At 42.2% G+C, this 22,759-nt stretch overlaps 2 protein-coding genes across 2 annotated transcripts; both read left to right on the top strand.

Annotated features, from left to right (window-relative positions):
- Positions 1–503: 503 nt before the first annotated feature.
- Positions 504–9,630, top strand: samd7 (sterile alpha motif domain containing 7). The gene is made up of 9 exons (XM_006792208.3): positions 504–835; positions 4,161–4,297; positions 4,581–4,704; positions 5,248–5,372; positions 5,479–5,560; positions 5,759–6,435; positions 6,533–6,648; positions 6,730–6,840; positions 8,982–9,630. Exons 2-9 carry the CDS (start codon positions 4,195–4,197, stop codon positions 9,216–9,218), a joined length of 1,575 nt encoding a protein of 524 aa, XP_006792271.2. The 5' UTR covers positions 504–835; positions 4,161–4,194; the 3' UTR covers positions 9,219–9,630.
- Positions 9,631–10,771: 1,141 nt separating this feature from the next.
- sec62 (SEC62 homolog, preprotein translocation factor) lies at positions 10,772–22,694 on the top strand. Its single transcript, XM_006792209.2, has 8 exons — positions 10,772–10,845; positions 15,503–15,611; positions 17,017–17,122; positions 17,708–17,897; positions 18,298–18,393; positions 18,636–18,696; positions 18,784–18,903; positions 19,810–22,694. Exons 1-8 carry the CDS (start codon positions 10,810–10,812, stop codon positions 20,340–20,342), a joined length of 1,251 nt encoding a protein of 416 aa, XP_006792272.1. The 5' UTR covers positions 10,772–10,809; the 3' UTR covers positions 20,343–22,694.
- Positions 22,695–22,759: the final 65 nt, after the last annotated feature.

Raw genomic sequence — 22,759 nt, 5'->3', positions numbered from 1 at the left:
TCCTACCAACCCACCACCTGTGTCCCTCCACCCCCCACAAACCCCAGGCATTAAGGAAAACATCATTCCTAGAAGTGCAGCTCTATGCTGTAAGCGGCTGGTGAGCACAAACTGTCAGATTAAGAGGTCTGAGAGGATGATCTGGCCAACATTTAGTCGGATTTCTGCCAAATTACCACCAAGCATGTTTGGGTCAGCCCTTTGGCACCCTGTGGAGAGCAATACTTCTGACATTCAAACTAGACATGTGAACAAACAACAAAAACTAGAGCAGTAGGAGGTCTGCAACCTGCGCCATGCAGCTCCCTGCAGGTGGCCACAGAGCAGCTAAGGACGGGTTGGTCACTTAACTACTGGAAAAGGAAGCTAAGCATTTAGGTGTCTTAACTATGGCCTAAAGTGCTAACAAGGGATTAGTGAGGTGAACGTTGAAAGAGGTTTAGCACTCCATGCTTAGGGCCAGTGCTGCTTCAGTAATTACACATCAGTTGCAAGGTGCAGCAAGCAGTTGGATGGGAGATCATAGTGATGTCAGGGCAGGGAGGGCTTAAAACAGGAGATAAGGCCAGCTAATGGAGATGAAATGAATCAGTATTTAACAGGTCTTTTTTAGTTAAGGCAGTTAGCTGGCAGCAGACTGAACTCAAACCACTTGGCCAGAAGTCCTAGGAGGCCATTTAGTTGGACGTGAAAGAGGGAAAGACGAAGAACTGTGAGCTCGCCAAAAACTTTTTGGGGAACATTTTTAACTTGATTTTAGTTTATTGGCTTTTTCATTTTTCTGGAATTGAGACACCGGCATCTTCAATCTCTGCTCAGCAGTGTGAACCTAAAGGTAGGTGGATGAAAACATCCTCTTTCAGTATTTTACACTCTTTGGTTTTCTCTGTACAGTTTTATGTCTTTAATTGTCACAAACTCAGTGATGTTATAGGACGTCCTGTCTTATGTTTAGTTTTATCCTGTTTTTAATGTCCAGCTTTCTATTGGAATTTGCCGTTCTGCTTTTGCTTTTCTGCCAATGCATTTTGTAAAAGTGCCATATATGAGTAAAGTTACTGTTACAGTATTATAGAAAATGTAGACGCAAACTTAAAATCTCTAAAACCCACAAAAAATACAAAACTGCAAAACTTTCTATGCTAAATATTGTCATGCTTCATTTTTTTCCATATGTAGATAATCTAAAGGCCAATATGATTAAAGGACAACCTTGAAATCCGAATAATTAACATGATAACTAGCCCAGATTCTGCATATAGCGCTACCTGAGTATTTCCGGATTGGCTTCTTGCATATTTTTTGCATTTGCACATATAAATTAACACTCATCCTTTCAATCAACACTTTGTCTTGTGAGTTTATGACCACAAGCATTTCTTAAACTAGTGATATCTGCAACTCGGCACTTATTGTCACGAAATCTAATCTGCTTCATGCAACTGACAGTATTTGCATGGCTTTAGCTCATGTGTGTTTTGTGAGGGGATTAGGAAAGGCTAGACAATACTTCTGTCTTGTCTGATATGACCTCCTCAGGGCTCCATCTAAGTTGTCAGCAATTTTTCCCTTTAATTCATGCTTGTAATGAGATTAACCAGGCAACAGTAAATCCAAGGAGTCCAATCCCCGGATTTGGCAGCTGCGGTGTGGCCTCTGCTCGTCAAGAAAATATAACAAGAGTTTCCGTAGCTCACCTTTGACTAAAGTTTCACTTGGAAAAACACTACGACCACTTCAAATTTGCATGTCTCACTTCAAAAGAAGCCAGTTTTGAAGATTTGTTACTGCAGTAAACTCAGTCTCAGGCAACGAATTCACTTAAGAGACTTAACGTGATCAGAGTGTTAGCTGTTTCCAACAGGCCTTATAAAGGATTCCTCTAAATGGCTCAAGTTCACAGACACTCCAGTTTCTGTCTCTGATGCATCACATTTAAAGAGCAAAGCATTAATTTCAGTCAATATCAGACTCACTGTTTAAAAACACTTTGTGCTGTTCTGCTGAGAATCCTAGCAGACTTATTTATACGTCAGCTCAAAAGGAAAGAAAGAAAAGAAAGAAAGTGCAAATGCACAGCAGGAAGTTAGGCATAGTCTGTGCACAGGTTGAACCCACATTTAAAATGTTATATCAACAGCAAACCTCACACACTTCAGGTACATTTAGGTACCTAAAGTAGATTTTCTGTTTATGATGCTTGATGTGAATTAATCTGTTAAACTGAAGGAGACGGGGTGTCACATGCTGTGTGTGCAGAAATGTGAGTTGAAGTAATAAATTGACTTAAATGAGGAAAAGTGCTTACTGTGATAATGATGCTGTTGTTTAAAATAATAATGAATATTTCTCAATTTACCAGGAGATATTTAAATTTGCAATAAAAAAAACCTATTATGCGCAGTTTTAAGGAATTTTAGATCTTCGTCACACCGTATTTATCTGTGCAGCTGTTTAAAAACTGGATCGCAGGTAAACACAGGTGTTGCTGCTGAGAGTGAACCTGTATTTAGGTACAGGCTCATTGGAATCAGACTTCTGTTCCTTCGTTGACATGTTGACTGATTTAAACTATGTTAGGTGTTTATCCGCACTCTGAAAAACAATTAGTCTTTAAATAAATTCTGCAGTTTACTTCCTTTCTGATGAAAGTGTAAATATTGGCTGTGTGTAAAGGCGATGACACTTCAGGCGAGGCTCGGAGCTCAGTGCCCACTCGGGATTTACACGGACATTAATGCCGTGTAAATACATTTCTTCTTATTTGCTGATGGCTGCGATGACATTGGCAGAGAGGGAGGTGAAGGGGGCATGTGTTCCCGCCACATAGCTCCACATAAACCGATTGCATCCCCAGATTTATCCCCAAGGTGTTTTTGGGACATCCTGGGAGCTAATGGAGACTAATAGGCTTAGCACTTAGGGTGTATTGTCCGGGATGCTTACAGGCAAGGTTTGCTGAGGGTAAAACTCTAAACGTGCGGATTACCTCCAACACATCCCTTTAAAGTGCTGTATAGCCAGGACTTAGCTAATAGGATCCTGAGGGTAGCAGGGGCCTGTGAAGGTGGCGACGGGGGTTGGATGGGGCAGTAGGGCGGACAGTAGGCAGGTCAGCAGATGTAGGTGGCAGACTGTTGCAGAACTAACTGGGGGATTAAAGTAGTCAGATTAGATGGGCTTCACAGGGAACTTGAGAGACTGTGGGTAATGCACAAGGCCTGGGGGCAAATCTAATGGCAGCATTTGACTATGGGGAGGGTGGTACAGCAGAAATAATATGTCCAAGTGCATGTGCACAGCTTACACGTGTCCCTGCACTGGCAGGCTCATCAGTTCAATCAGCAAACCTCATATGAAGAGGTGGCTCTGTGGGGTGAGCATCCATATTCATGTCTCCAGATGCACACCGGCCCTGGATTAGCAGCGCTGGATTACTGTCGTTTACAATATCATATTTTGTAATGGGATTTCTGCAGTGTGGAAGGCTAATTGGAGGTCTCTAAGTCGATTGCACTTATCTGCACAAGCTGCTGGTTCAGCCGAGAACAATGCGGGTATCTGGGGTGAGCGCACATGTGAGTGCGCCTCTATCCCTGTACAGGAGGACCAGCAGCATTTGCAAGGACAGAAAAGATGAGAGGAAATCGTCCAGTTGTTTGTTCTGGCCTTCGTACGGGGTTAGGATTTGGATTTAACGGTTCGGGATTGATTGCCTTACGGCGAGGTATTAGCGTTAAGGTAGGTTTAAGATTAATACTTAAGGCCAGGTCTGTGGAAAAGGTGAGGTAAGAGTTATACTTAGCTGTAGTTAAAAAGGTCGCTTACAGGCCGTTTACAAATATTTACATGCTGCTGAAATCACTGCTGCATCTTTGCAGTCATAAAGTATGTAATAACAGACACTAGGCAGAATTTACCTGCAATGTTCCGTAATCAACGTGAGATAGAGAACTGCTGCTCTCTAGCGGTGATGTGAGGGAATTACAAAAACGCACCCAGCACTGAGGGGTTTGTAGGTGGCTCAGTTTCAGCTACTGTGAGAAATAATCTTGAAATGTGCTTTTATTTTACCTGCCATGCGAAGCGTTATAGGATCAATGTGTCAAGTAAACTGTCTAGTTTATAGAAATCCTTCAATTGGCTCTCTTTCTTAACAGCATTCAGGTGGAGGTCAAAGGTCGTGAGTGTGTCATGACCCCACGGGAGCAGCTGAGGAAGATGACAGCGCTAGGGGAGCAGGGGTCTTTGGATGAGAAGCACTGGTACCGACTTGTCAATGGGATGTCTGCTGGAGGTGAGGAGGATGAGCAGCATAACAACATAAACCAAGAAAATATTATTTAACTTTTCAGGTTTTATTTATAGACAGAGTTGATTCTGTATTTGGCAATTTGGATTCTGTATTTGTATTTGGTGATCAAGCCTGTTTTCCCTCACCTTCCCTCACGCCGTGTTTGCACGTTGGTGGATTGCTCAGTAGCACCTGCAGGCTCCAGCTTTAACAGTCAGTGCATGCTCCAGGTGAAGCAGCTAAAACGGCCTCCCGGTGACCTGTGGTGCTTTTTCACTTCTTGCAGAGCTGAGGCAGAGGCAGGAGCTGATAATGAGGAACCAGATGGCTATGGCACCGCAGATCCTTGCCCAGGGCCAGCAGAGGTTACAGGGGGTCCCCGCACAGTTCGAACCTCGGTTCATGGAGAGGTCTGTAGCTGAATTCTCTCCTAAACTTACAACAATAGTTGTCTGAAAAAGGGCAACCACAAGAAAACGAGTAGAAGAAAATGCTGCAAGAGGTGTCCGTGTGAAAACTCTGCTGCTCTTTTCTGTTCTTTTGGACAATTAAAATGTTTATAAGGCTAAAATAGACCTCGCAAACCAGCTGTTTTTATATGGAGTTCCAAAATTGCCAAAATGATTATGTATACATTAATTTATGTGCCTAATTTATTCCCCTCCTTCAAGAGGCATTTTGAAAATCTTTCAGTTAAAACTAAATGTATGTGAAACAGAAATGCATAAAGAAATGTCAGAGAAAATAAAATAATAAATAATTAAGAGGAAATAAATATGAAAACAGTAATTCATAAATACAAATATATCAATTTTAAAAAGAAAACATAAATAGAGTAATACACACTTTGTTTTTGGCCACTTTGGTCCCCCACATTTTGATCCTACAAATATATGCTTTTTAAAGTGTTTTCCAGTTCATAAGTTTTCTTCTGTGTTTATTCCTCTTATCAGGGAGTTAGTTCCACCTACCGAGATGGTCCCATCTGAAGCCAGGCAGATGCACATGGGCCCTCACCTTGGTCCACCTCTGCCTCCTCATGCCAACGTCCTGCCTGGAAGAGGTTTCCCTGCACCAGGTGAGCGCCACAGAAATATCGCCTGAGATAATTCCCAGACAGCCTGTCTCGTTTTAATGCGCGGTGATAGGCATTGACAGCCTGTCTGTTTCTTCCTGTTTCTCAGCTGGGTATGGCTTCTTACCCTCAGAGCCCATGGAAACTGTTGCCCGGCGACAAGAGCTCATTCACAAGCAAAATATAGCCAGGTATTACGTGCCGAATATCATCATCACCATCATCATCTCACAGAAAGTATTCCACCCACACGCTTTGCGTCACTGTTTTTACTGAATACGACTGAGACTTGATCCCCCCACCCATGCTGCAGCAAGGGTTTTATATCATGGCTCCATCATCACTGCTGCACAAATATGTCTAAAATATTTGTATGCACTTCTTTTCAGAATGGAAATGAATGCCATCCTGCATCAGAAGGAGCTGGAGAACGCGCACCAGAAAGGCTTGATGGGAATTGAAAATCCCATGTCATACCCTTCCAACCCCATGGTGTTTAGAGGTCGTCAGCGCATGCCAGACGGCCACGATGTCTTCGTCCACCGGCCCACCCTGGATGAACTGCACTCCAACAATATTCTTATGTCAGCCAACCCATATCCAGCAATAAGCACGCTGCACAGAGAGCGGGGGCGCAGAGCAGGTCGGAGGCCAACTGTTCACAAGAGTATGGAGAGCCATGTGTCCAACGTGAAGGGCCAGACTGAAGATAAAAGTGTAGAGCAGAGCCCAGGGGCCGCATCGGGGGAGGAGAAGGAGCTTGAGCCAAAAGGGGACATGGGAGAGGAGTGTGCCACCAGTAAGACACATCATCAGGCCAAAGTTGACCCTGAACTGGCCACCGGAAGCAGGAAGAACTACAAAGATGGGGAGCCAGGCCTCCGGAAAGCCTGCGTGAACAGCCAAGATGGGAGTTCAGATGCAGCCAACAGTGGAACAAATGATAAAGACATATCTAGCCAATGTTCGACGTTCCAGGAGAAATTCATGTATCCTTCCACTGGAGGAACTCTAACAGGGATCCCTTACATGTTCCCGGTCCCTGGAAATGGTTTCCTTCCTCCTGGTGAGTTAAGAAATATTAAATAATAACACTTGTGCCTAAAACTGTGAAATGTTCTGCTGCCAGTTATTTAATATACTTGCATTTTTTGTCTTTTAAGGCCCACCAAATCTCTTTCTCAATGGTGAGGAGGTACCCGAAGACATCAGGAAGTGGACAGTGAATGATGTGTACAACTTTATTAACAGTATTCCCACGTGTTCAGAGTATGCCCAGGTTAGTAGCCTCACATTTTTGTAGTTGCCGCCTCTAAATTCATTCTGTTGTGACTTTCTAATGTTGGGTTATTTTTAATAGACTTTCAAGGACCACATGATTGACGGAGAGACGCTGCCCCTCCTATCAGAGGAGCATTTATTGGATACACTGGGACTGAAGCTGGGGCCAGCTCTTAAGATCCGCTCACAGGTACAAAAACACAGATTCTGACTGGAAATGCAATCCCGAGCCACCAAAGACAGGATTTGAAGGGATTATCTGATGTATGAGGATCAGTGTTGGGGAGTAACGGAATACATGTACCGCCGTTACGTATTTAAAATACAAAATATGAGTAACTGTATTCCGTTACAGTTACCGTTTAAAAAGGTGGTATTTAGAATACAGTTACTTTGTTGAAATAAATGGATTACACGGCGGTACTTCCCTGTTTCATATTGTGGCGGGTCAGGACTGTTTGGGTTTTGTTTGACAGCAGTGTTGCCAACTCCTCAGTAAGGAAAATCGCTATTGGCTGTCCTAAAAGTCGCTAAATGATGTCATCACCTAATTTGCATAATTGGTCATGCTTATGTAATTGTAACCTACGTTGTTGGAGAGAGAAATAACATCGTGGAAGAGACATAAAGTGAGTAAAAAACGTCCTAAATGCATTTAGAGTTTATTTAGAACTACGAATTAAATTTCTTTTAGCAATTATTGTTTTTTTTTAATGTCACAATTCCAACCCTGCTCCTTAATCCGGGCTTGGACCGGCAAAAGTGACCCGAAATAGGCACTCTGGTGGAGTTACTGTGTGTGTGTGTGTTTATAAGTAGTTTTAAACCTTGTGATCCACAAAACAGCATAAGAGTAAAAGAAGAACTGACTGCGTTACAGCACCCGCTGCTTGTTGACAGTAAAAGCGATATGCGCTTTCACGTCTTTTTTTTAGCGACTTTTTTTTTTAGAAGGGGGGCTAGGGGGTCTGAAAACTCGCTAAATATAGCGACAAAGTCGCTAAGTTGGCAACACTGTTTGACAGCTACGTTCTGTTGCTCCAGGCGGCAGCGTTGCGGTTGCCATGGTTACAGGGTGACGTTCTCTCTCTGCGTGTTTCCTGGGTGAGAGAGGCCTTTTTGTTGTTGTTGTGCTAAGCTAATAGGCAGAATGCTACAGGTATAGCTCTAAAGAATGTAGCATCATGGGCAGTGTAGTCCGTGCTGCAGGGAGAATGGACTGCCATACTCGTTATGTGTCTGTGAGCGAGGGAGGGAGAAAAAGGAAAAGTACGAGCTGTCATCGAGCAGAAACGGGAGCTGGAAGCATGTAAATATAATAATAACCACTGCAGCCAAGAAGAGAGCCTGACGAGCCCAGCTGTAAGTAAGCTATTAAGACTCGACTGTACACCGTGTTCGTGTTTTCCTCTGAAACAATAAGTTCTGTTGGAGCAGCCTTTCAACGCCTCTCTCTGTCTCTGCTAGCAAAGTTGACCCAGACAACAAAGTAAAGCTAGTTTTCAGCTACGAGCCCGACACAGAACCCACCGTATTAGCCAGAGGTCCCTTTACTACGGTTCGGAGCCGCGGACCTTCAGTAACAGTAATAAATCACAGCAATAGTACATTCATGTAGTTGTAAACAGCATGATAATATATTAAGTAATCCAAAGTATTCAGAATACGTTACTCTCATTGAGTAACGTAACGGAATACGTTACAGAATACATTTTGGGGCATGTATTCTGTAATCTGTAATGGAATACATTTTAAAAGTAACCTTCCCAACACTGATGAGGATAAATCTTGAATAAAGGTTTATTTACATGACCGCTTATTTATACAACTCCATGTGAGGAGGTTTTATAAATATCCTTGCTGAGTGTTTTATGGGCTTATTTCCACCAGAGACAAAAGACCATTTTTGCTTTGGGCTATTATCCTAAAATTCTGACTCAATAACTAGAAATTTCAAATTGTCTCAGAAGTTTGAGTCAGTAAGTCAAATTTTTAAGATAATAACCTGAAATTTTGAGTTTTGGCTAACATTTTGTTGTTGTTGTTGTTGTTGTTGCAGAAACAAGCTTCCATAAATTTGAACTGAAGTTACCTCACTTTATTAAAGGGATAAAGTAAAGTTTGTTTAACCAAACATGTCCTTAGTGGAGTACAGCCCCTATTAAAAACCCCAGTTTTTTCTTTACCATGAGAGCTAAAATGTCTACTGTGAAAAAGTTTATTCACTAATTGTATTTCATTCATTCTTATACGCTAATGTCTCAGTTATAGCACAAATTATTTCAGTTAACATCTATGTGCTCCTTCCCTCTTGCTCTTCTTCTTCTACAGGTGTCCAGACGTCTTGGTAGCATGTTGTACATGATGAATCTGCCACTCTCCACCGCCCCACTGCAGGCCACCCCTGAGAAGCCCGGGGAGCGCTCATCAGAGATTGGTTCCCCCATTAACTACAACAGTGAGGAGATGGTGGCAAGTCCAAGAGATCCCGATGTCATAAAATCCGCTGACCACCTCCACGACGCAGAAAACAACTCGCCTCCATCTGCCAGCAGTGAGACTGCCTGACCAGTGGAAAAATGTAAACCAAAGCAGGGTACAACAGCACGCTTTGGTGAGCTGCTGCTGCCGCTGTGGTGGATTTGTTTACACTGTGCTGAACTGGACTGAAAATCCACATTTCAGGTTCCTGTTGAACATTTTATACATTTAACAGCAGCAGCTGCAGTGGAGTGAAAGTGATGCGGATTTTAAGATACAGTATCAGACGCTGATAAGGTCCTACATCACTTTTCTTCGCTAGTCTGATTATAGCTTCTTGAATTATTTTTGCAAGCTGCTAAACGCTCCTGTAGGCTGACGTGCAGAGCATAGTAATCATATTTTGGAAATATTTTATAAACAAAATAATGACATATTTAAATATTCTGGATTTTGATGCTTGATACATTTTTTTGGCATTTCTTATACTGTAAATAAAGTGGGTTTTTTCTACACAGGAATCTGCATCTTCTTGTGATCACATGGAATCAATAGGTTGGGCTCAATGAGAATATTGTGTGAAGTTTGCATACATTCTTCATGAGTATTAATTTAATATGTTAGTTTGGGGCTTTTTCTTTGATCTCTTTTTTTTTTTCAGTTTTAATGACTTGCTTAAAAACAAGAACTGGCTCCTGTAACACCCCAGAGCTACTGAGTCAGGGGAGCACACACAAACATGTCCTGGCGTGTCGAGGCAGCTTTTAGAACTGACGAAGCTTCTGGAATGAGAGATTAAATGTTTTTAGGATCAAACAGGAAGGACATTTGCCTTTAATTCAACCTCTTTAGTGTTTCATGAGTCATGACCTGGATGACTATACAATCATATAACTCCATTATCTAATGTCTGGTGGATGCAAATAGTTGCTGCAACAGTCAAGGCAATTATCTGCTCAATCATTTTCAAGCTGAAAAAAGTCATGTGTTGTGTTTTTTGTGAATGGAAATGAGAAGGCTTTAGAGAAAAAGCTTTAGCTGGCGACAGTGTTTGTGTTCCACTCTGGGGCACTATACTTTTCCCAGTTTGCTGGGACTACATTCACATTATTCTATTATCTTCTCCTTTTTTGGCAGCTTTCTTTAGAAACCCTCACACCAGCCCATCTACCTCCATCTCACCCTGGCCCTAGCAAACTCCTCTGTCACACCATTACTCTGCATGTCCTCCTTCACTACATCCATGAATTTACTCTGTCGTCTTCCTCTTCTCTTGCTTCCTGGCAATTCCAACATTCGCCGTCCAGTTTATCCACTGTCTCCTCTGCAAATGTCCAAACCGTTCAACCTGACTTTCCCTCTGATATGCTAAATTCTAATAAACTCGTCTCTTTCTGTCAGTGCCATCGTCTCCAAACCATACATCATAGCAGGTCATACCATGTATTGTTTGTATCCAAATTCTTAATAAAAACACAATAGTTCTATGTAATAGAATTATCCTTATCGGTATTATATCTAATACTGTATTACAAGTATATATTATTAAAATATTAAATGTATTAAATTAGATCTTGAATTTTTATCAATGGGAAACGAACGTTAGGCTAGTCTCGCGATACTACGTTCTCCATGCGCGTGCGCAGCCTCGAGCACGGATGAGTTGAGTTGGAGGATCATGGCGGAGCGCAGGAGGCACAAGAAGCGGATCCAGGTAACATCAATTTAATTCATAAAAAAAACGGTTCTTGTGGGTCGGGGAGGCATGGGTGAAAGCGGGCGACGGTTTATGACCCACTGCTGGCTCTTTGTTGACGGCAGCGTCAGCGCGGGATGCTGCGAGCAGGCGCCAGATGAAGCCAGAGGATGGCAACGGTAGCTAGCCTTAGCAGGCTAGCGAAAACAAACGATGGGATTTGTATTTTAACGCGACCTTTCCAAGCTGGTTCTTGTGTGCGCTCCCAGTAGCAATCATGTGTTTGTCTAGACTTCACGATTAGGTCGTTGTAGCGTCTGCTTAGTGGTTCCTGGGGTCAGTTTTCATTTTATCTTGGATTGAACTGGCTGGCTGCAAACGTTGGCTGGCTAAGCTGCGTCAGCTTTAACCAAGCGTGTTTACATAACGTGTGGGAACTTAATTAATGAGTCTATGCAGCGCATCTCCACATAACTGACTGTGCAGCAGACTGCAAATTAGATTGGCTCCAGGAGCAACAGTTTAGAGACGTTACAGGTCACGTTTGCATCACTTGAAATACGCCTGAGGTCATTGTTGGTCTGTTTTTCGTGTCCTAAACCAAAACGTCTCAGTTCAGATTTATTTATAAAACTCCTAAACATTAAAACGAGTCATTTCATTGCGATTTATATATTAAAGTTAACACAGCAACCCCATTTGAGCCACACTTTGAGGCAGTGGGGAGGTAAAACAGTCCTTTGAAACGGAAGAAAGGTCCTGCGCAGTGTGGACAGGCGGCGGGTCGGGAGAAGATTTGCATTGACAAACAGAAGATGATAATAAGCTCTTGGTAGGTTAGCGGGATCAGTAACAGTTACTCAGTAGGAAACAGGAGAATGGGCAGACGGGGGTGGGGACAAAATCACCTGAAAAGAACACAATGGGGCTCTTATCTAAGCTGGATAGAGGTACATGAGATCCAGATGTGCATAATCGCTACTTAGAGTTGTTTTTGATTTGGTACAATTGTATGGTCATACTAATAATTTAAAAAAGAATATTAACTAGCTTTGTCCAAGTTGAAATAAAGTTCATACAAAGAAAAGGTCCATTTCTTTAAGGTTAAAAAGAAGAAGAAAAGTTTAATTCTGTTGTCCTGCAGTTTGCTTCACAAAGGAACTGGCAAGCAGGCTCACAACTATAAATGAGGAAAACAGTTTGTTTCTTTGGTTGGCTGTAGCATTTTTGTCCTGCAGCGTAAACCACATCGACTCCTGCAAGTATTTCCACTGCTGCTGAATTTAAAGCGGCTTAGCATATATGGTTAAATATGTTAAAAGTGGAAGAGAGCATGTTAAAATGAGAGTGCATATGATAATCTGTTGGAATATGTTGCAATGTAAAGAGCTCTTACATAAGTTATGAAAGACTTCCTCTATCAGTCCTTATGGCGGTGGAGCTGAATCAGTCTGTTGGAGAAGCTGCTGCTCCACTGACTGTCGGTGTAGAACTTGGACACAGCAAAAAGTAGTGCAGTGAACTAAGGTGAGCTGTTTTCCCTCAGTAATATAAATATTTGAGGGTCAGATCCCTCTGGGACTGATTTACCAGGGAGAGAAGTAAGGAGCAGGCGACTGACTGATGGATTGGTGCAGCGTCTGCAGTAATGTGGATGTATTGGTCTAAAAGAGCTGCGTGAGAAATCAACGATGTAGATTTGCTGGTTCATTCTCCATTCACACCCCCACCCATGGCTTGAGTTCTGGGTAGTGACTGAAAGAAGACATTGTAGATACAAACAACAAAAGAGTGTCCTCCAAAGAGGAGCCCCTCCCAGATAAGCTTTGTCTTTCTAGAGGTTGTCTGTCCTGCATATCAATAGGATGCCCCCTGAGGTGGTTCAAGCAGGATGTCTCCGGCCACCTCCTGGGTGAGCTTTTTAGGGTATGTCCAACCAGATTCGAGACCCCAGGGGAAGATCCAGGACACTGGAGCTTGAGTCTCTTGGCTGCCTTGCCCCGGAAGAGGTGTCTGCAGAGAAAGCGGTGTGGCTACCTGTACTTAAACTGCAGTCCCCCTGGCCTGGATTAGAAAGTGGACTGCATTGGATTATAGTGAGATGTGTCTAATACTTAGATTATTTTCATCAGTGACCACGGGAATCAGTTTACAGTCTTGAACAGGTCCATCCTACCTGATAACACTCCATGTGTTTCAGCCAACAGCTCTATTACAGCACATCCTGTTATCTCATTTACGAGTCTGCCAGCCTGCTTTTTATTTTACAGCTTTCAACAGTCAGAATGTCCTGAAGCCAAGACTATTATGTATACTGGAGTGCTGTTTCCTCCCTTATACCTTGATTTAGACTTCTAACTTGCGTAGTAACCGGAAACCCCTTAAATGTCTACACCGCAACCTTCCACACCATTCGAGTTGTTGTGGTATGCATCGGCCACACGTGTAGTTGCAATTCTCGGGAGGTGCACGTCAGGCTACGTAGAAGGTTACAGTGTTGGGTTAAAAGGAGTTTCCAGTTACAGAGTAACTTACGACATACATTACCTGGTGAAACATTATTCACACACACATGTGGGGCAACAACCAGATGATGCCATACTTTTCTTTTTTTAAATTATTCAAATGGCATGCCCATTGTGTTTTAATGTTGTTAAATGTATAAATATACGGCTTAAAATGTAAAGTGATTTTAAGTACAGTGCAAAATGTTTAGGCAAAAAAATTAGCATTTTAGTTCTTCTGCAAAAATCAAAAGTAAATATCTGATTTTAGATTTCTAGACGTTTGTTAGTATCCAAGTGAGACATCTGTAGTCTGTTAAAACAGCAGAGCACCAGGTAATTGTTGTCGGGAAACAACTGAGCTCCGTTCAGATGTTCAGTATAATTTTGCACTCAATTTAAGTAGTCCTATTCACCCATTACAGTGTTAACCACAAATTATGGGATAGCTCAGACAGAACAGCACAGGAGAGAGGAGGGAGACAGGGAGAGCATAGACTCATCTTAGTGGACACAAAGGTGTGGGTTAGAAGCTGAACAGCTAAAAGCTTTTTACTATTTTTATTATTATTTTTAAAAACAGCAAACTGGAGCAGCGGGATAATGAAGAACTTTAGGAAACTTAAGAGTCGTAGCTTTTGTCCTAAAAATAATTTAAACTCCCCAGTGCATACGTGCTCCTGTAAGCCATGCTGCAATTTTAAGGTCTCTCAGAGTGTATCAGCAGTCCCTTCCAGATTTTCTGCAGAAGCACAAAGGAACAGGCAGGGTGGATGACCAAGAACATAGTGGAGCCTGTAAAGGACACATTTGGCTGGCTTTCCTCAAAATCAGATGACAGTGCAATGAAGACAAATCTCCAGTCAAAGAGATGTCTGGACAAATGTGGCCCTTAATGCAAAACCAGCAGCCAAAAAAAGCTGAGGTGTGTGACTCACCTGTGTTTAAAAAACAAAAAACAAAAAAAAAAAAAAACAGGTAGCAGATGGTCTGCTTTGTTCTTGACTTTATGGTTTCACAGCTTTACAGCACAAAGAGCCTGTGTTTTATTCTTAGTGTGGCACACTAGCAGTTAGTGTTTACATACTGAGAGCGGTTCAGTTCACATGGTTAACAGAGAACGGCTGATACTCCACTGATCAAGCCAGGTAGATCATATAGACGGTGACGCAGGGGCTTCCTGTGTAGCAGTCTCAGGTAACTGAGCTGTGTGTGATGGATACCTGCTTCTCCAAACAAAGGCTTGTTTGATGGCTTCTTTTCCTCTTCACGTTGTGAACCGGAGCAGACTCAACTGGGTGAAGCAGAGCTGAGTACCACTGGCGTGTTTTTCAGTGCTGAGCAGACAGTGCAGATGTTGTGATGAGTTGGAGGAGGGTCTGGATGCTCTGACAGATTGTCTGCAGTTTATGAAAATCGCACTAAAATCAGACAGAAGCTCTAGAAGTGGAGAGAGCTTCTGCCTCGCTCTTAGTTACCTGTCATATATGATTACAAGGAATCTAGCTTTTAGTGCAGCTTGATCCCAGACACACTGCTTACTGGTGTGTGAGCTTGGGACAGAGAGCATAGCCACAGATGTTAGCACCAGAGGTTGTGTTTGACCTTCTCATCAATGGTTTGTCATTCTGGCAGACAGAGTTGGTTTAAATACGACTTTGTCACATCTGATGAGTCTATAGATTGGTGGCAGTAGCCCAGTTAACCTTACTGTATGAAAAATGAACATTTCTATTCGAGTAGAATCCTACAGCCAACTTCAAATGATGACTTCTATAACAGTGAGGGACACGGACCTCCACCACCTCTAAAACTGAGCTGACCATACTTGATGGGAAATACAGATGGGAAATTAAATTTATGGATGTTGCTTTTGATAAAATTGTCACATTTTCTTGTTAGCTGGAAATTTAGATCACAGGATTTGTGATATATGAGCGCATTGCTTTTACCGGCTCGTAGTCGGTGAGTTAGGAGACTGAACAGATTCATTTGATGCCAGTGTATCTATTCTCAGCTGAATTTCACAAAATATGTGAAATTCATAATTACAATAAATTAGGATAAGGATGTTTTCCTCTTGGTCGCTTGTCTGCATTTCTGTGCCAATTCCTCATTTCACCAGATGGGAAGACTGCATGTGACACGTTTTTTTCCCTCTGCTCTTGCAGGAGGTGAGCGAGCCCACCAAGGAGGAGAAGGCGGTGGCGAAGTACCTTCGGTTTAACTGCCCCACCAAGTCAACAAACATGATGGGCCACCGAGTCGACTACTTCATTGGTTAGTTCTGGCCTGAAGTCTGTGGCCTCTGTCTGCAGAACACACAGATGGAGCAGAGTCTCCGTCACAATTAATACAAACCAGCACCATGTTGGATGTAGCAGTATTTGTGTGTCACGTTGGTAAAGAGCTGTGAGATTTTCCACATGTTTCTGCTGCAGTTTCACTCACAGACCTGACTGTCCCACACAGTGTTTATGTTTGATTTGTTTTTGTAGCACAGGTGAAACTTTTTGTCAGTTTTGGGAAGTACTGTTGACTCAGTAGTTGTAGGTTGTGCAGGTTGTGACTGCTGAGGTCAGCTTTTCCTTCTATCTCATGACCTTACCAGTTCTTACCTTTGCTGTGGGCTACAGTAGCTCCAGGGCCAAATGAACATGTTTGAAATAACAGTGTGGCCTATAGCTCACAGTCACTGTCATTACTAAATGTCATCTAATTTTCTACTAGGCCAAAATCTGCAGAGTCACATGGAAGGTTTGGACTCGGTGGCCACAACAGTGCACAACATTCAGTGCAGTTTAATATTGCACTTGTTTTTTTGTGTTTGCCTCTATTTATTTCTGTGTTTTTACATTTCTTTATGCATTTCTGTTCACTTCAGTCCAATTTTACTTATAAAGCACCAAATCACAACAACAGTCACCTCACAGTGCTTCATATTTTAAGGTAAAGCGAAAACCCCAACAATCGTTTTGCAAAACAAGGGGAAAAGTAGGCATGACTCAAACCAGATTAGCTCAGCTTTCACTTCTGTTGTTAGAGGAAGGACAAAAACAAAGATGTTTTGGGCAAATTAATGTATAGATGTATGACCTCACATCTGTTCTCATTAGGAGTCATGAGTGCATGGATATCAGGTGAACAGGTAAAACTATAGTAAGACTGAACATTTGCCTGGTTCTGTATCCCCTTTTTAACATCTTCATAGTTTTTTTTCCAAGCTGTTAGATAAATAGATAGATAGATAGATAGAATGATGAACAGGAGCCAATATAATTACACATCACTTATTTTTTTAAAAATAGAAAAGGGATTTATCATCTGAATCTGCAGCTTCTTTCAAGTTACTGTCTCAAAGTGACCAAAAAAAGTCAGCATTCAGAAGTTTTTAGTGATGATTACGTTGGACTTCTTCTCGAGTGCCTCCTGCTGTGCTTCATATTGTGTTGATCAATAGCTTGGAAGCAGAAGTTAAGACTGTTTAAGGCTTTGGAGTGTGAAAAATAAAAATCTATGTACTATTTCATGTTAAAGGCCGTCCACATCACTGATGCATGTTGTTGTTGATGTGCCTTCTGTTCTGTCTCGTATTGTGTTTATTAATACGTTGAACAGTCCACAGAGTGTTTTGTCATTTCAGTACACCTTGAGTGCTGTGTGTTTGTTGCATCTCCTCATTTAGCCTCCAAAGCTGTGGACTGTCTGCTGGACTCCAAGTGGGCCAAAGCCAAGAAGGGAGAGGAGGCTCTGTTCACCACCAGGGAGTCAGCGGTGGATTACTGCAATAGGTAGCTGCCCCGTGGAACACATCCTACCACACAAGCTAGGTTTTTTATCACATAACAGTGTATTTTTGCTTCTAGCACTGGCAGTAGAGTTACTAACATGTGGGGTTGCAGCTAACCCTTACTATACATATAGACAAGATGGAAATTACCCCATACAGTAAAGAAGAGCTCAGTGAATACAAATACCAGTGCAAAGGACTAACAAGTTTAAGTAGTGTTTATTTCCTGTATTTGTTTCATCATTGATGATGATTTCTTTATTTTGTCTAATATGTTAGAAAGTTAAAAACACCAGCAAATACTTAAATCTGAGAAGCTGGAACCTGAATAAACTTTTTACAGAATTATTTGAATGATTAAAAAAAATGCTGAATAACTGATTTAAAAAAAGGATTATCCATATGCTTATATAAAACCTTTTTATTAACTTAACTATGTTTCCATCTAGCACAGCTATCAACTCTTGTAAACTCACCAGTCGTTTTACTTGTCGGTGAATTACGCACATCGGTATTTACAGCACTTATTACGCACATCGGTATTTACAGCCCTTCATTATCTGATGTCCTCTTTCTCTATTTGTAGGCTTCTAAAGAAACAGTTCTTCCACCGAGCTCTCAAGGTGATGAAGAAAAAAACAGAGAAGGACACCAAGAAAGAAAAGGAGAAGGAAAAGCCCAAGAGTGACAGCAGCAAAGAAGAGGAGAAAAAGGGGAAGAAGGAGAAAGAGAAGAAGAAAGAACCCGAGGCAGTTGAAACTAAGAAAGAGAAAAGTGTATGTGACCCTCTGAATACAAAATGAAATGTGCCTTATTCACTGGGATAATAACAGTTTACCTTCAGCTGCTTGTTCCTAGGTGGAACCAAAGTTGCATGTTTGTTTCGAGTTACCTTGACCCAGCTGATGGGATCATCCTAACCTGACAGTAAATGAGCAGATATGTTGACTCTGAGAGTTTAAAGTGCGCATAGAGACAAATCTGTAGACGCCCTGGAAAGACGCCCAGTTCAAAGTCATATTTACATGGTGTCTGGTCTATGTCGGCAAAGAGAAAGCATGACTAAGCTGAATGTTAAGAACATACCCTGACAATTTAAACTCCACAGTTTAAACTAACTTATAACGGTTCAAATGAAGTATATTTTTTAAACGTAATTTTGATTTGACCGGACAGGATGACAGTCCTGGGACCCCCAAAAAGAAGAAAGAGGTGAAGAAGAAGTTTAAATTGGAGCCTCACGAAGATCAGCTGTTCCTGGATGGAAATGAGGTGAGTATGTAAATGGTAAATGGCCTGTATTTGTATAGCGCTTTACTTAGTCCGTAAGGACCCCAAAGCACTTTACACTACATTCACCCATTCACACACACATTCACACACTGGTAATGGCAAGCTACATTGTAGCCACAGCTGCCCTGGGGCGCACTGACAGAGGCGAGTACGTTTGCAGGATTGTTAAATCTACACAGGAAGTGCTTGTGAAGTACTCAAAGTGTGCCTCTCTCCTGCAGGTGTACGTGTGGATTTATGATCCCGTCCACTTCAAGACGTTTGCGATGGGTCTGATTCTCGGTAAGTCAGTGGAGTTCTTCTCCTCGACCATCAAAAACAGAATAAAAGAGTTATCTGACACGAATTTTCCTGTTTTTTGTCTTTCAGTTATTGCGGTGATAGCGGCCACACTGTTTCCGTTGTGGCCAGCTGAAATGCGTGTTGGAGTGTATTATCTAAGTGTTGCAGCTGGCTGCTTTGTGGCCAGCATCCTGCTTCTAGCTGTCGGTAAGTGCAAACAGTAATAAAATCATCGGTCCAGGCAGGGATGTGATGAAATTTGTGCCAATACATGTTGTTGATGAGACGCATTTCCACAGCTGAAGACTGTGTTCTGTATTTATTTAGTGAAAACTGTGCCATATGTCAGAGGGAAATCTCCGCAGTTCCCACCCTTTTTCTCCACTTTTGCAATGTAAAAGATATTCTATGAAAAATTAAGGCAACACCTGAACAATTTTAAGTTGGATTTCTGCTGAGATAAGTAGAGGATGGTTCAGGGTCAGCTAATCCAGCAACTATAAGTTTTATCAAAAAGGAAGGTTTAAAGTTTAATCTTAAAAGTAGAAGGTTCTCCCAAATCTAGACTGGGAGCTGGTTCCACCGACGGAGGGGTCTGAAAGCTAAAGGCTCTGCCTCCCATTCTAATTTTAGAAACTGCAGCAGAGGATTGAAAGGGATTCACAAAATAACCCATGGGGACCAAAAGCGGGCGGAACCTGATAATAAACTTTTCTTAGCTTCCAGGAGACCGATTGAGGCAACTACCAATGAGAGCGCAGGATACTGTAAATGGTCATATAGCCTGTTAGTAAATAGAATATAGGGTTGCCTAAGCAACCGTAGCCTGGTGTCTGCAAGCAACCAGCTGTCAGCTTTCAGTGTGGACACAGCTTAAGCCTGCAGTCTGAGAACAGTTCCTCATTAGGTTAATATGATATTGTGAGGTCTTTAAGATAAGATCAGGCCTGATCATTCAGGACTGTATGAAGAGAAGGACTTTAAATTGTGGTTTTAACAGGGAGCCAGTGATGAGAAGCTAATGTGGGAGAAATATGGTCTCTCTTTCTCCTCCACTTTTGGATGCCCGGTGTGTGTTAAGTTTATCTCACTGCTTGGTTCCTGTCTCCTCAGCTCGCTGCATTCTCTTCCTCATTATCTGGCTGGTGACTGGCGGGCGCCATCACTTCTGGTTCCTGCCCAACCTGACAGCAGACGTTGGTTTCATCGACTCGTTCAGGCCGCTCTACACCCATGAATACAAGGGACCTCGAGGCAGCGAGAAGAAGGGCACAGACAAGTCAGACGAGAAGGACGGCGGCACTTCCAGCAAGGCTCAGAAGTCAGACAGCGACGAGAAGTCGGACAGCGAAAAGAAGGATGGCTACGAGGAAGAGGAGGAGGATGAAGAGGAGAGTAAAGAGGTAGGGCAGGAGGAGAGTAAGGAAGCGGAAGGGGAGGGAACGGAGGAACGCCAGTCAGACACAGACAGCGACCGCCGAGAGGATGAAGGCTCACAGCACAGCAACGGAAACGACTTTGAGATGATCACCAGGGAGGAGCTGGAGCAGCACACGGAGGAGGAGGAGGAAGAGGAAGATGAAGAGACACAAGAAAGGAAAGAACGGTTTGTGAGTGAGACTAAACCTCAGACTGCTCAAACATAAACTTCTTCCAATCCCATCACTCTCTACTTCTCTCTGTCCTTCCCTCCCTCCCTGCTGTGATCCCAGGACCTGCTGGTCCAGCCTCTCTGAGGCCGCAGAGAGGTTCCATCTCTTGTTGTTGAGATCTTCCACTAAAGTACCGAGATAGACGCAACACTGAAAAGTTAACACCCACGACAATGGGGAAACAATGTTTAAAAAGAAGCCTTACGGTGGATCCATTTCCTCCCACCCAAATGTTATTTATGTATAAATGAAACTGCCACCGGACACATTTGCCTGAGGAATCCATCAGACCAGACCTCCTCCACTTTTTTCTTTGTGTCAGTTCAAACCAATGTCTCTTATTTATATCCCATCAATGGATTCATTTGGATGTTTTGTATGTGAGGTCAGATCTAGAGCCTAGGTATGAGTTTAAAGAACGATGGTGTTAAACTGACCAGTAAATAAAACACGTTCTGTTTTTTGGCCACCTTTTTGTCATAGGAGCTCTGTATTGTCGGTATAATCCACGGTAGTTCTGGAGAAAGCCAGGAAGCCACTGTTCTCTCACATTTTGTGGTAATTTAGCAAGCCAGCTGTGCCAGGAGCGGCGAGTCTGATAGCTTTCTCAGGCAGCAAAATGACCAGCGGGTCAGCTTTGAAACCTGAACCTCACCAGATGGACCAAAACCTGTAGTTTACTCAAAAGAAAAAAATAAACAAATCAACTATAATGTGGCTGGATGGAGCTTCTGGACAGCAGAGCGTTCAGCTCTTTGAGGTACTTGCTATTTTCAGTTTTGTTTTTTGTTTTTTTGTTTTTTTTAACGGCTTATTATCATAGTGCAATCCTGTACACACTGTGTGAAGTACTTCTAGTTCATGTTTAATAATGTGGGACTCATCTTTAACAGTTAGTGTGAGCAACTGGGATGCAGGGCCTACTTCACTGAAAACAAAAATTGCGACATTTGCTGTACAACTAAAGCAAGGAGAGGGAGAGTCGGCTCATACATTTGCAAACAGAACCAGATAATGTTACGCAAACTCTAGTGCCAAACACAGCTCACGACGACGCACGCTTTAAGATGGAGAGCTGAGCGCGAGGCGCGTTCGGGTCAATTAGTTTTGTTACTGCCGTGTCAAACTCAACACAACTTTCGCAGAGAAAAAAGCACAGCACGGTTGTCGTTAGTGTGCAGCTAAACAAAGACTTGTTGGTCTCAATGAAACCGTTTAAAGGCATTTGCACTAGACTCCAACCATGTCGGTCCCCGTCTCGTCTCGCACAAGCCGCCACAAAGCAGTTGGCGGGCGTCGCTAACCGTGGTCCAAGCTGTTCTTTCACATTATCTTCTGGCTAGAAATGTCTTAGATGCTGTTTTTAGTCATAGCGAGGATTCTATTTCAGAATATAAAATAGAAATGTATCATTTATAAATGGATTCTATTGATATATCAGATATATGCATTTACTCAGTCTAAGAATCAAAGTTTGCCCCTGCTTTTCTTTAGGAGGTGTAACTTTAATCCCCAGAGTATCTATTTTTGTTTTTAATATGATCATAAAGTGTACTCATTATTTAAAGGTAACAACAGTGGGAGTCTATTAGATATCAGCATTTTTATCTGTCTTTTTTTTTTATTTTATTAATACATTTGCCACAAAACTGTTGAGCGTGTGACATGGCGGGTTAGTTGTGTGGTGCCATGTGTCTCACAAACAGTGGTCAGTCATTAACTTGAGGTTTGCGTAACACTAACAGTGACCTGCCGGTTCCCCACACACTCTGATGAAGTAATATTTTAAAAATAATCCACACAGCTTTCTCTACAACTCTTTTAGTTTCTCCTCTAGCCTTTGTAGTTTGTTGCTTTGTCTGCTGTACTTCCATTTAGCTCTCTAATGACCACGATGTCGTCTTGTTTATGTGTTTTTTTTTCTTCCCCAGAAGGGGTAGTGTCTTTTTTTTCCCCCCTTCCTGAGTTGCCAGTGTCTCAGTGGCTGTTCTCTGAATATTGGCATAAATATTTCACAAAAGAGAGAGCAGGGGAAAAAAGATTCTCCCAGTTGTTCTTGACTGTTGCACAGTATCGGTCTGTTGTATATTGTAGTATTACTCTATGCTGCTGCTGCTTCTCATCACGCATTTCCGGGAGAAATAATGAAAGTGGAAAAAAACTGTAAAACCTCCATGTTTTATCTGTGGTCAAAACAAAAAAAATGTGTCTTTTGATCACCTAGTTGTCCACATTTGGATTGATATCATTCTCAAGACTGTCTCCTGCAATATTGGAGTATAATTTAATAAAATTGGATGTCTGGAAATATATCTGTATCTTATCATTGCAATAAAAATATAGAAAGCACAATGAGCACTGTGATTTTGTTTCTAATATTAGATCTGTGACCACCAAAAACAAATTAATTT

This window comes from Neolamprologus brichardi, chromosome 18, assembly GCF_056152115.1.
Source record: "Neolamprologus brichardi isolate AB-2024 chromosome 18, ASM5615211v1, whole genome shotgun sequence".
Taxonomy (NCBI): Eukaryota; Metazoa; Chordata; class Actinopteri; order Cichliformes; family Cichlidae; genus Neolamprologus; species Neolamprologus brichardi.
Note: the sequence above shows the minus strand (reverse complement) of the source record. Positions and strands in the feature narration are given on the sequence as shown.

Bases quoted from the DNA above. Each gene is read 5' to 3' on its own strand.
- samd7 (XM_006792208.3), top strand. From the start codon at position 4,195: ATGACCCCACGGGAGCAGCTGAGGAAGATGACAGCGCTAGGGGAGCAG. The intron at 5,373-5,478 runs GTGAGCGCCACA...CCTGTTTCTCAG, and splicing joins AAGAGGTTTCCCTGCACCAG to CTGGGTATGGCTTCTTACCC. The intron at 6,436-6,532 runs GTGAGTTAAGAA...TTGTCTTTTAAG, and splicing joins AAATGGTTTCCTTCCTCCTG to GCCCACCAAATCTCTTTCTC.
- sec62 (XM_006792209.2), top strand. From the start codon at position 10,810: ATGGCGGAGCGCAGGAGGCACAAGAAGCGGATCCAG. The intron at 18,394-18,635 runs GTGAGTATGTAA...TCTCTCCTGCAG, and splicing joins TGTTCCTGGATGGAAATGAG to GTGTACGTGTGGATTTATGA. The intron at 18,697-18,783 runs GTAAGTCAGTGG...TTTGTCTTTCAG, and splicing joins TGCGATGGGTCTGATTCTCG to TTATTGCGGTGATAGCGGCC.